Genomic DNA, 13,694 nt, shown 5'->3' on the forward strand with positions numbered 1-13,694 from the left:
CAGGCCAGGCACAAGTATTGAGCCTAGGTCCTGATCCAGGACCTGGCCTCCAGGCCAGGCCTTAATGTCAGGCCTGGATCTGGACCGAAGTCCAGGTATCAGGACCCGACTTCCAAACTGAGCTTCGGTGCTGGGCCTGGGCATGGACCTGGGCTCTGGCCTAGGTCTAGGCTCAAGCAATTGGACCCAGCCCCCAGACTGGGTCCTGGTGTTGAGCCTGGGTCTGGGATCTGGTCTAGGCAGAGGCCCAAGTGTCAGGACCCAGCCTCTGGGCTGGGCCCAGGCATTGAGCCTGGACCTAGGTTGAGGCCCAGGCTTTAGGACCTTGTTTCTTGACTGGGCCCAGGTGTCGGGCCTAGGCCAGGTCTTTGGACTAGGTCAAAGACTCAGGGTCCAGCTTACTCTTTGGAGTCAAGCCTAGTCTGAGACATCAGGACCAGGCCTCCAAGCCTTGGCCTTCATAGAGCCTAGGCCAAGTGTGCGGCGACCTACTGCGGTCTTGACCTATGCAAGACTGAGGCTTTGGCCTAGACCTATGTTTCACCAGTGAATCCCCACCAGACCAGGGGGAGAGAGTGGGGAATTGAGGCCCCGGCATTTTCCTGTTTGGAATGGATGGGTGGTGGAGACGGGAGCTCCTGGGAGGCCCCATTTCCTTTTTTTCTTTTTTAAATGAAAGAAGCAAATAAAATATTAAAGGAAATGAAATTTGTGGAGAAAACCCTCCCAAAAATGAAACCCTTTTTTTTTTTTTTTACCCCTGCACATTCCTGTTTCTGGACACTGAAGAATAAAACCCCTAACTTTTACTACTGTACATGCAGTAAATTGCTTTCTCTGACTCCAATGGAGACTTGGCCTGAATTTCTAACTAGCTGGAGTTGTGACTGAATTATCTGAGGCACTAGTTGCATGGGATGGTGATAACGAAAGGAGTCAGGTCATAGCAAACACAACAGAGATCACAGGCAAAAGGGGGCTCAGGAAGACAATACAAGTCAGGTGTGTGTGTGTAAGAACAGATCTAAACCTGTCAGCAGGGCTCAGTTCTGCCTGCCTCCATTCACGAAAAGGGGCCTTATCAGACAGGTCAATCCCATCACAAGGCCTGTTGGTTTAGTCACAAGACGTGGTCAGCTCTTTGTCAAGCATCTGCCTGTTGGTTAAGCTGGGGGGGGCAGGAAGTCTACGTAAAGAAGGACCTGATCAGAACTGGATTCATGTCACTAAATTAGTATGCATTAAGCCTCTGAATATGCATATATTGGCTTTTAAAATCCATTAGGAAAAAGGGTTCTGGAGCTCACCAGATTCCACACATCAGGGAGAGAAACTCTCTGAGACATTGATCTCTGCCCTGCCCTGCAACTACACTGACCGACCAGATCCAGTGTCCTGGACTATGATGAAGCGAAAGTTCTGGTTTTCAATTACTTTTTGACAAAAGTTGCCATCAAATGGCAAAAATTGGTACCACTCTGCTCCTATCTGGTATAAAAGAGGGTAAAATTTATGCTGGTATTTCCTGCCATTTGGAATGGACAGCAGAAAAAATTTGAATCAACGGCTGCGGCAAAAGCTTTTTTGGATATGGAATCTCTAAATTGGAATAAAGAATGATTATTGATGGATATCTAGCTGTTGTTTCAACATAGTGAAGTTAGATTTGAGAGTTCTTCATTTTATTCTGTGACTTTCTGTGTACAAAGTTAACAGTTCTGGCTTCCAAGCAATTTTTTTATCTGAATATCTGTGAGAAGTTATTTTAATTTTAAAATTGGATGTGATCCCTATTCTGCCTTTTGTAATGTGTCCGGGTTAATACATTTACTGCGCTAGCCTTTGCGGTGGCTGTAGATCCGGTGTTCAAGACAATGTGTGACATGTTCTCCATAGGACCTTCAATTGTCATAATAATATGGCACTGATGAACCTTTTGTTGCAAGGACTCTGATAGGTGTATTTTCTTTTATTTCCTTTGTATTTTCTTTACTCTACCCTTATGTTTGCAGGATTTACTATCTGGATTCTAATGTCTGTGTAGGGATAATCTTTTCATTTTGTTCCCTTATCTAGCCAGCATATAGCCTCCATTCACATTGTGGGCGAGTCACCTGTTTCTTCTTGTTCTTTCCCTATTATTAAACCTCTGGTGGTGACCCTCAAAGTCCTATGGAATTTAATGGCCAATCTGGCCCAGTCTCTTTCGGCCTTCTCTCAAAATGTTCAGGCTGTCTCCCAGAGAATGGACTTATTAGTCTTAGACCATCAGAAGAGCTCTAAGGATCATCTTGAGAAAACTCAAGCCCTGAAAAGAGATCTCCATGATGTTAAGGAAGTTAATGCTACAATTATATGGAAATGAGCTTTTCTTATCAGGAGAGTGGAAAACATGGAAAATCAAATTCATCATTTACATTTGAGACTGACTAATTTCCTGAGAGTTTTGGGTGAACTCCCTAGGTTTACATTCTGGAAGTACTTGAGGGAAGGGCGGCAGTGAAAATCTCCACTGGCCATACACACATCCCTCCCCTTCTTTCATGGCTGGTCACAAGCTGCTGCCACATGCAGATCACATCAGGCCCTGCAGCAGCCCTGATCCCTCCTTGCACAGGGCTTCCTGCAACTATAGAAACTCATGCAAGGGCTGTGCCACTGCACAGTCTATGAGTGTGTGCTTATTTATAGGCCCCATGCTGTTTTCCACTACTAATGCTGCTGCTGCTGGCACCTAAAGAGTGCTGTCACTTGAGGCACTTGTGACCCCAACTGAAGGATGTATGACCCCATTTGGGGTCCCAACCCACAGTTTGGGAAGCCCTGGCAGAGACCAAGTCATGACACTGGCCCTATAAAAAGGCCAAGAGAAAAAAATGGTTTGGCCTTTTTTTTTTTAAGTGTCGTTTGATATTCAATCAACTTCATCTCTTGTGGCAAGGTGATCCAGAGGGATGGAGTGGCAATGGAAAAGGCATGCTCTCTTGTATCAACAAGTCTAGCATGGCACATTGACGGAATGTTTAGAAGACCTCTTTGTGAGGAGCGTAATGATATCCCAGGTACTGAGACTGGCAGTTCACATGCACCCCCTGTAAACCGCCACTCTTCCCTCAAGCCCAAGCCATAGCCTCTGATTCCTGATGGCACTGGGCCACTCTCTCCTACAGCACAGCAGGAAGCTGCCAACTCTCTTCATGGTGAGACACTGCCAATGCATTTCCCAGGCCCTCCTAAGGCATGCGTGCACCCGACAGCCCTCATTTAAAGGGCCTACAGTGGGAAAAGGCCAGCACCCCGTGTTGCCCTCCAAGGGAAGGCCTATAAAAGGCCACAGATACAGCTCCTCCTAGCATTGGCAACAGGTGTCCTGCAGCCCTTATAATGTGAGTTTCCTCAGCATTCCCTGCCTGCATACCTTTCTTCAGTTTCTGGTCTACATTCCTGTCTTCAGTTCCTGGTCTTCATTCATTTCTTCAGTTCCATCACTTTGGCTCTTCAGTTCTTGTGGTCCTCGTCTTTTCTGTCAGTTCCTATGGTCAGTCTCCTGATCCTCAGTTCTTCAGTATGCCTTGCCTCCTGTGTGGTTCCTCATCTTCCTGCCATGCCTATCTGTCTCACCTTCCTTTGGACGGATACCTAGCATTGACCTCGGCTTGCTTCCTGGACCTCACTTGACTGCCGCCTGCCTCAGACTTCTGCTTGCCTTCTGGATACTCCTGATTGCCACCTGCTTCCAACCTCCACTTGCCTCCTGGACATCTCCATATGCCACCTGCCAGTGACCCGAGCCTGACTCCGACTTTGCTTGTTTGTCCCAGTCTCTTCAACATTTCTTCTGGCCATCAGGAGAGGCCCCCACCTAAAATCTGCTGGGCCTGGGGAACGAGGGCTGGTATAGGCAAAGCTCCAGCTGGATCTCTGCCTCATCCGATTCCACCAGCCAACAGTGAGGACCTGCAGGGCTCCCCCCTGCAGGTTGCACCAACTCTACCTCGGTCCAAGGGTCCATATCTACAATATTAGGATTGTATATCTGGAGCATGGCATTCATCCAGGGCAGAGAATCAAATACAAAAGGTTTGTGAGTTAAAACAGCAGTCTTGTATTTGATCCTCCTCTGTACTGGGAACCAATGGAGGTCAAACAATGCAGGAGAAATTTGAGACCTGATATTATAGCCAGAGATCAAATCTATGGCTGCATTCTGCAGCAACTGAAATGATTTAACAGTAATAAAGGGCAGACCAAGGTAGTCTGCATTACAGTAGGAAAAATCATGGTCTGAACCACTGAAAACCTGCAGGTGGTTGTTATTAAGTCATGTATTATTGGGGTTTTTTCCTAATAGATTGAATGTTGATTAATAGTATAGTTAAGGATGTAAATAAAATAGTAAGAGAATTTGGAAGCGTATTGGATATTGGTATCAATGTTATTTGGCGACATCTCGGTATAGTGATTAGGAGAGGTCTGTATCTTCCGTTCCCTGTAATCGTGGGGATATTCATTTTCCTCGTAATGGGTCTGGCTACTATCTGAAATAGAGTAAAAAGACAAGATTAATGTAGTTAATGTATATGTTTTGTGCGCACGAAGGGGCACACAAAGGGGCATGCCCCTTTGTCATGCTTCTTCGGTGCGCGGTGCCTCTGGCGTCACTATCTGGCCTTTAAGCTGATGCCTCCTGATGATGTCGGAGGTGGGGCGGGACTAGCCTGCGCGGCTTAAGGAAAGAGCAGGTGTTAGAGCTCAATGCAGGGTGAAAGCAGCGTTTCTGGAGAAACTCCCATGCTGAACCTGGGAGCAGGAAATGTGATGTCCGCTGGAAAAGACAAAGTTGAGACCGTTGTTGCTGCCTGGCCTTTAAGCCGACGCTTCCTGATGACATCGGAGGTGGGGTGAGACTAGCCTGCGCAGCTTAAGGAAAGATAATGTCCATTGCCAGTTTTTCCCTGTGTAAAGAACACTGGTGTGTGGATTGATTCTAGCCTGACTTTTCACCAGCATATTAAATAGTTGGTTAGATGTGGATATTTTAAGCTGTGGATCTTCTGTAGATTAAAACATCTGTTAGACCATACCGATTTTCGCTTAGTAGTGCAGGTCCTGATTCTTCCCTTGATTGATTATTGTAATGCCATCTATATTGGTCTTCCAGCCTTTTCATTGAAAGCCTTGCAGTATTTTTTGGGTACTTGCAAGGTTCTTATGGCCTGGATTGGCCACTGTTGGAAACAAGATGCTGGGCTTGATGGACCCTTGGTCTGACCCAGTATGGCATTTTCTTATGTTATGTTCTTATGTTCTTATTATTGAACTCAGCAGCACATCTCATTACAGGGAAGAATATCAGAGATCATATCACCCCAGTTTTGTACAACCTCCATTAATTACCAGTCCATTATCATGTTTAGTTTAAAATTGCAATGTTAATTCACAATTTATGAAAACTGAATTCCTTTCCTTGAGCGAATACCATGTTATGGATATCCAACCCTACGTGCATTCTTCGCTTCTCTCAGAGAGGCTTGTTAGATATTCCCTCCCTAAACAGGTTCGTTTGTCTGAAACTAGAGAAAGAGCCTTTTCTGTGGCTGCCCCAACATTGTGGAATTTGTTTCCAGAAAATATGCACCTAACGGACTCTGCAAAAACTTATAAGACAGGCATAATTGTTATTTTCAGTTGTTGAAGAATTTGCTGACAATTGCATAATTAAACATGCTTAGTCACTGTGTTCCTGAAGATCTGTCCTGATTATACTACAGTACCTTATAATTATTCCTAGGTAGTTTGTCCTGATTATTTTATTGATATGCTGTTGTCTGAGTTTTAATTATATTTCTTAAGTTGATAAGTTTTTCTGTTTTAATGTATTTTTTTTTTTATGTTTGTTTGTGCTTCGACTTAGGCAATTTAGAAATCTGCAATAAAGATAAAAATAAAGATAAGACCTTGTACGTAATACTACGCCTGGCTGTTGTTGCTTTTTTGTGTGTTTTCTGGTCTGTACATAATAAAAGTTGCTCTTTTGTTAAAAGACACAGTCCAGCCTTTCTTCTGGCCTCCAGCACCTCCTGCCCACTAAAGGCCAAGGTCTTCCACCACAATACTACAGTCCTTTATTGATAATCTACCAGTCATGAACATTACTCATTAATCATGCTAGTGCAACGGTGGCTTCGCACCATTATCACCATTTTCTTTAGTTTTCATCTGCTGGGAGATGGATTTTTTCATCTTTTGACCCACCCCATATGCCGGATATCCCCCTTGTTTTTGGGATTGGTCAGTGCTCCCTTTTACATTCTGAGCTTGAGCCTGCTCAGTTCAATTCTTCTGTTCTTTTTGAAGCTCTCAGTTGTTGGTTCAGCGTTGCAGTTGAGAGTCGGTTGCCTGCCCTCTAGGAATTTTAGAGGCTTGGAAATTTTGGAGTTGCTACAAGGGGATATCAGGAAGAAGTCCTATTTTTGTTCCTTTCTGATTCAGAAGGGTGTTACAATTCCCGGCCGCAGGCCAGCAGCCCCTACCTCCCGGCGCCGACCTCGGCACTCCTCACCTCGGTCAGGGCGGGCAGACGCCATCGCGGTCCTGCCATCTCCCGGTCACCCTGCTCAACCCAGGATGGTCCTCCGCCCTCTCCTGCTGCCTCCCATCTGTGGCGGGGGAATGCTCCTAGGCGCACGTGCGTGCATCTCTCAGGGATTTAAAGCGGCCGTGGCGGGAAAAGCTCCTGCGGCCCCTAGTGATGACATCAGCAGCCCTGGATATATAAGGCAAGCTCTGACAGTCAGAGCTTGCCTTGGCAACAGGTCTCCTCGCTGTCTTCTGCCAGTGTTCCTGTGTTGCTGTTCCTGATCGTGTTCCTGCATTCCTGTGCCTGTACCAGTCTCCAGCTCCTGTTTCTGCTTCTGCTATGGATTCCCAGCTCCAGTTCCTGCATTACTGTTCCTTGCTCCTCTTCCCTTGGACGGTCCTTGACTCTTGCCCTGGATTGCTCCTTGACCTTGCCTTCTGCCGCCTGCCTCTGACCTCTAGACCAGACCTGACCACGTCTTCTGCCGCCTGCCTCCAGCCTTTGGACCTAACCTGACTATGTCTTCTGCTGGCTGCCTCCGGGCTTCGGACCGAACCTGACCTCGTCCTCTGCTGCCAGCCTCAGACCTCCAGCTCCAGGTTGCTGCCTGCCTCATCAGGCCATGTCACATAGGATCATCCACACAGAGGCCCACCTAAACCAGCCGACCCCGGCACCCAAGGTCTAAACCTGCAGGGAATGTGGGCTGGTAGTGGCGAAGCTCCTGCTGGTCTCTGCTTCCTGTCCAGCCTCACCTCACGATGGTGGGGGGCCTGTGGAGGTCTCCCTCACAGGTAGCACTAACACCACCTCGGGCTAAGGGTCCAAGCTCGCAACAAAGGGTTTTACCCTGTGTGCAGAGGTGAAGAGAGAAGAGATTTGTGGACTTTCAGAGTGGGTTGTTTTGTGAGTTGTATTTTTTTCCAGCCATGATATGTCCCCCCTTTTCTGACCAGGATCAGTTTTGGGAATGACTGCCCGCCTATCTAACAGTCAAGTGGGCTTGCTGAGCTCAGGCATAGAGTTTTGGACTAAGAAGTTGTGGGTTTTTTGTCATTTTTGAGGAGCCATTTTTCCCTGGTTCAGGCTGAGGATAGACAAGGAGACAATGCCTTTGAGAATTAATGTTTTGTTTTTCTTGATGATAATTTTGTATTCCTCACATGGATACTTTTTTTTTTTAAGTTATAGTAAACCCTTTTTATTTTGAACAACACTTCTCTGTCTGTGCCTGAATCTTTTGATTCCATCCATGGAGAGTCTGCCTGAAGAGGGAACTACACCAGTGAGTACAGAGTGGGACACTGAAAGTGAGAGACAGTGAGAATACCTCTAGCACTGAGGGCCCCAGAGGATTTGTCCTTCTTCCCACTGGATTGGACCTCAGCCTCCCAGTTGCTTACTACTGTGGTGAAATGGGGAAGATAGAGTGAGTGTGACCCTGGGAATTGCTGTTACCTCTGCATTAGGGACTGTGAAACCAAGAGTGCCTGCACTAAGCTCATCTTTTAATATGTTATCCAAACAGTTTATAACTAATTTCTTTACACATATCCTGGTGACAGTATTGTAATTGCTGAACCTGTATAAATGATTTCTCTATAATCCAAAGAAACAATACAAGGAAGTTACAACTCTCTCACAGAAAAGTCTCAGTTTAAAAATGAAAACTCTACATTCTAGAAACTGAGAAATGAGCATAGAACACCATACTACTGATTTCTGCCATGACTCACCTATTGTAAAGGTCTGCTAGAGCAGTATGTCTTTATGGGAAATTAATCTGGTATACGATATTGCTGGAAATATTCTGTACTGCAGGAGAATCATCTGGGGCCAGTCCACCTGGTAATTGGGCCTGTGCCAGGGTTAGAAGTGAGACCTCATCCTCATGTAGTATTCCAACACCAGATACTGTAACAGAGGGAGGGAAGATCCAGAGTAGGTTAATGTCCTAATGACAAGTGAGTGGTACATAGAGAGGTGAATTTAAGCTTTTATGCCACACATATGTTAATGTTGCAAAATTTTCCATGTGGTACATTTTCATTTATTTAAAACGTGTATTGCCTCCCCAGCCAGAAACTAACCACCTGAAGAGATGTAGAAAATGATCATAAAAAGGAATAAAATAATAAAAATGGGAAATAACCACACAAACTAACACATAAGGAGGTCGATATTCAGTCATAGAGCAGCTAGTTGTTAGCTGGATATAGCTATCTGGATAATTTACCTGGGATATTCAGTGGCACGGCTGCTCCGCTGAATATCTCCGGCTATCTTAAAGTTAGCTGGTAAATGTCAAACTGGCTAACTTTAGGATAGTCCTCTCGAGCAACCCGTTAGCTGCATTGGTTAAGCGGCTAACTCTGGCCCACTCTGAAACACCTCCTGCCTGCCCCCAGAAAACTTCCGAGATGTGCACCTAAAATTTAGGCACATAGGGCACAGAATATCCCTAGCTAGCCATCTAAATGGATTTTGAATACTAACCTCAAGACTAACAAGTATTAAAACATAAAAAATCTTTAACAGATGGGAAAAAAGTCATAAATAGAAACGCCATTGAGTGTCAAGAAGAATCTTTGAAATGAGGTAAATACATTTCCCAAAGCCTCACTCAAATAGAAGTCTATTGATCTACCAATTTAAGCTTTTCTTTTGAGTAAAAATGCTTTCCTGCATAATTACCTCAGATGGGTCTTTAACTCTATTGAACATCTTCTCTTTGTGAGCTTTCTGTGTAGTATAAAATAATTAGTTCCTGGTTTGTAAAATGTGGCATAGCTAGAGTTGCCAACTTTTCCATGGAGCAGGATCAGACACTTGGAGAAGTGGAGGGCGACCGGCCACAGCCACCCCCCCCCCCCCTTTTTTTTTCCTTTTCAAACAGAGCATTGATTTTTTTTTCCCAGCAGATTCTACCTGCCTACCTTTGGGGCTCAGTTCCACTCTCCTCTTCCTCTGCAACTCCCAGGAGGATGGCGTGAAGTAGCAACAAGTGTGGCGATATGAGAGAGGCAGAGGAGGAGGCGAGTCAACCTGAGCCCCGAAAACAGGCAGATGATTGAAGCGCTGCCAGGCTGCCACCACTGTTTGTCCCCTGGTCTTGTCTGACCGGGTTTTACAGTGACCAGTTACCCTTGTAACCGGACACTGTATAACAGGCTGCAAAACCGGGCTGTCTGGTCAGGTAGTTGGTCATCCTAGGCATAGCCAGAACTATATTTTTGGAGGGTCCCAAGGTTAACATGGGTGACCACTGACTAACCAGGTGGGGATAGTCCCCTTGGCCTGTGCACAAGCTGGGTTGGAACTGGAGGACCCCAGGTAAAGAGAAAAAAAAACATTGAAAAGGAGTTTTCTTTTCCTCTGCTTTGTAGATGTGGATCCTTGTCTGTCCTTCGTGTTTTAGGCAAGTGATCCTGCCGCTGCCACCATATGTGGTAGATCTAGCAGCCATTGGCTTGGGTTCAGCCAGAGGAAACCACCAGTAGACTCTGTGCAGAGTAGCACTGTGCTTCAGTGCTCTTTATTTACAGTGTATTTAAACAAACAAAATGACCACTTGCCTTCACTTCAGATACTTCAGAACAAGAAATGCAAACAAAAACAACAGTGCAGCAATTCACCTTAATCTCAGAAGAGTGCATGCAATACACAGTCTTTTTATAATAGCAGCAACAAGGGGTAGCTCAGCTTAACTGTGGTTTCAAAACAGTAGTACAGCTCACCTTAGCTTCAGGGAACAGTTAATCTTCAGACATAGCAAGTCTTAGCTTATGGGAACTCTTTCCATGCTCCCCTGGACCCATCTAATCCTTCTAGGGCCTGAGGTCTTATCCTCTGAGGAAGGTATCCTCCTTTTACCCAGGATTCCCTGTGGCTATCTTAAGGGGGACTGGGCAGCATAGCTGTGCCTAGTCCTTTAAGGTATACTGAGGGAGTTTCCTATACACTCACAGGCAACATGATATCTACAGTATTATGATCTTATCTTTATGCAAAATCATGGTTTCTGTAAGGATCCTAGAAAGTGGAAGTGGCACCCCAATAGCTACAGTACAGATCTAATGTTAGAGCTGATGCCAGCACAACTATGTGATGGCAAGTGAAGGCCCAGACAGTCCATGTTGAAAGTTTGAACTAAAAGAGTTACAGCCTAAGGGCCATGGCGGCAAAGTTCAAGAGAAAGCCCAGAAGTCCTTGTAGAAAGAGTGCACTCAAAGAGGTATAGCATAAGGGGCACAGCAGCAAAGTTCAAGAAAAGGCTCAGAGAGTCCATGTTGAAAGACTGCACTCAAAAGGAAATAACCAAAGTGTCACGACAGCAAAGTTAAAGAGAAGGCCCAGATAGTCCATGTTGAAAGAGTGCATTCAAAGGGGGACAGACTAAGGGCCATTGGCAGCAAAGTTCAAGGAGCAGGCAGCAAGGCCAGGACTGGGCAGTGCAGCATGGAGGCAGCAGGACCAGGACTGGAGAGCGCAGCATAGAGGCAGGAGCCCCAGGAGATGAAACATCAGCATGGAAGCAGGGGCAGCAGGAAGTGATGAGACATCAGCATGGAGCCAACAGCAGGATGATATGAGATGAGCCAGCAGCAACAGAACTGTGACTGAACGTAGGAATACAAGCAGAACATAGAAGAGAGCATACCAATTAAGCAGCAGGACAGCACAGGCAAACAGTAGGTCATCCCCAACAGCAAGTCAGCACAGGAAATCTGTAGTCAGACCAGGACCCAGCATTCTTTTTCCATTTAGACAGCATAGGAACTCTGTAATCAGGATGGGCCCAGCAGTCTTCTTCCATCTAGCCGGTGCTCTGTACAGAAGACCGGCTAGGCTTGTTTGGACAAGTCATCTTTGATATCATTTTTTTCCCTTTACAACTGGGGCATCTACCCCTAGCCCATTCTGCTACACAGAGTGGATTCCTGGGAGGATGGTGATCGACCAGGTGGAGCATCTTGTAATTGTTGAACGATTTGTGTTATTGCAGTTGTGAGATTGTTGATAGAGATAGAGACGGTGGTTAGGTCCTGTTTATGGGCTGCTGTCTGTGCCTTCAGGGCTTGGGTGTGGCTGATCTGGGCCCTCCTCAACTGTACCAGCGGTCAAACATGTCCGGGAGCGACCTCCTGCACTCGCGCCGTATTGCCAATACGTATGACATAGTGAGGGCAAAAGTAGCGCTGGCGCCATTTTGAATATTGGCAATACGGCGCAAGTGCAGGAGGTCGCTCCCGGACCCCCGCTGGACTTTTGGCAAGTCTTGTGGGGGTCAGGAGGCCCCCCCAAGCTGGCCAAAAGTCCCTGGGGGTCCGGGAGCGATCTCCTGCACGCGTGACGTCGGGTGACAGGAACCAAAATGGCGCCGGCGCTACCTTTGCCCTGTCATATGGTAAGGGCAAAAGGCCACCGGCGCCATTTCTATTAACGCAGCCGTGGCCCGAGAGCGGGAGATCGCGCCGGGACCCCCCCCCCCCCCACTGGACCCCAGGTAATTTAAAACATTTTGGGGGGGTTCGGGAGGGTGGGGGATTTGTTTTAAAGGGTCGGGGTGGGTTTTAGGGTTGTTTTGGTGTGCCAGTTTTCCTGCCCTCTCCCCTCCCCCGATTTACGATTTTTTGACGATAAATCGGGGGAATTGTTATTGTATCGCGGCTCTAACGATTTTTGACGATTTAAAATATATCTGACGATTGTTTTAAATCGTCAAAAAACGATTCACATCCCTAGTTGAAACTATCATAAAGAACAAAATTTCTAAACATAGAGGTAGGCACAGTTTAATTGGACAAAGCCATCATGGATTTAACCAAGAGAAGTCTTGCCTTACAGATTTCTATATTTTTTTAGGGTGTAAATATGTAAACATGTGGCCAAAGTTGAGCCAGTTAATTCAGTGTATCTGAATCAATTTCCACAAAGCATTTCACAAAGTCCTTCATGAGAGTCTTCTTAGGAAATTAAAAAGTCATGGGATAGAGGCAGGGTCTTATTGTGAATTTAGAACTGGTTAAAGATAGAAAATGGAGAATAGGGATAAATGGTAAATTTTCCCAATGGAGAAAGATGAATAGTGGAGTGCCCCAGGGATCCGTTCATCGTGGAGGTTGACGCATCTGATCTTGTGGTAGGGGCTGTCCTGAGCCAGTTATCCACTAAAGGCAGACCCCTACCATGTTCATATTATTCTCGAAAATTCTCTCCGACAGAGAGAAATTACATTATTGGAGATAAGGAGCTCCTGGCCATCAAGCTCGTGCTGGAGGAGTGGCGGTAGTGGATGGAGGAGGCCCAACACCCCGTGATCGTCTATACGGACCACAAGAACCTGGAATCCTTGTGCCGAGTCCAACACCTTAATTCTCAACAAGCCCAATGGTTGCTTTTCTTTAGCCGGTTCAATTTCCTCCTCCGGTACAGTCCAGCCTCCAAGAATATTACAGCTGATGCCCTCTCACGCACGGCTGAAACAGAGGATAACCCTGATCCGCCCCATTATATCCTTGATCAAGCCAAAGTCCTTCTTGCAGCTTCTGAGGTGATTCCTATAGGTAAGACGGTCATACCGAATTGCCTGCGCAAGAAAGTGTTGTCATCGGCTCATGACTCGTTGACCGCAGGGCATTCGGGGGTCGCTCGGACCTTGGATCTGCTGACCGAATATTATAGGTGGCCTCAGGTCAGGAGAGATGTTCGTCTTTACGTCAGCTCCTGCCCGACTTGTGCTCGACAAAAGACGCTGACTGGTCACCCGTGGGGGCTCCTTCAACCATTGCCTATCCCCACCCAGCCATGGAGCCATTTGTCGACCGACTTTATCATGGACTTGCCACCTTCTGAAGGGAAAACAGTGATATGGGTCAGGATCAACAGGTTTTCGAAGATGGCCCACTTCGTCCCCCTCACTAAGTTACCAACGGCACCTGAGCTCGCTAGTCTTTTCGCTCAGCACATCTTTCGCCTACACAGACTTCCTCTCCATATTGCCTCCGACCGGGGCTCACAGTTCACGGCTAAGTATTGGAGAGCACTCTGCAAGAAATTTGGGGTCCAGTTGGACTTCACGACCGCCTTTCATCCCCAAGGCAATGGCCAAGTG

The 13,694-nt window shown here is 46.4% G+C and overlaps 1 protein-coding gene across 1 annotated transcript in view; it reads right to left on the reverse strand.

The window, feature by feature from the left end:
- LOC115097582 (aggrecan core protein-like) overlaps nt 1-13,694 on the reverse strand; it is a gene marked incomplete in the record, with an annotated part of 129,099 nt that overhangs the window by 20,906 nt on the left and 94,499 nt on the right. Inside the window, 1 exon segment of the mRNA XM_029613518.1 lies at nt 8,317-8,494. Coding sequence (XP_029469378.1) covers nt 8,349-8,494 — 146 coding nt within the window.

The sequence above is a fragment of the Rhinatrema bivittatum genome, chromosome 8, assembly GCF_901001135.1.
Source record: "Rhinatrema bivittatum chromosome 8, aRhiBiv1.1, whole genome shotgun sequence".
NCBI lineage: Eukaryota > Metazoa > Chordata > Amphibia > Gymnophiona > Rhinatrematidae > Rhinatrema > Rhinatrema bivittatum.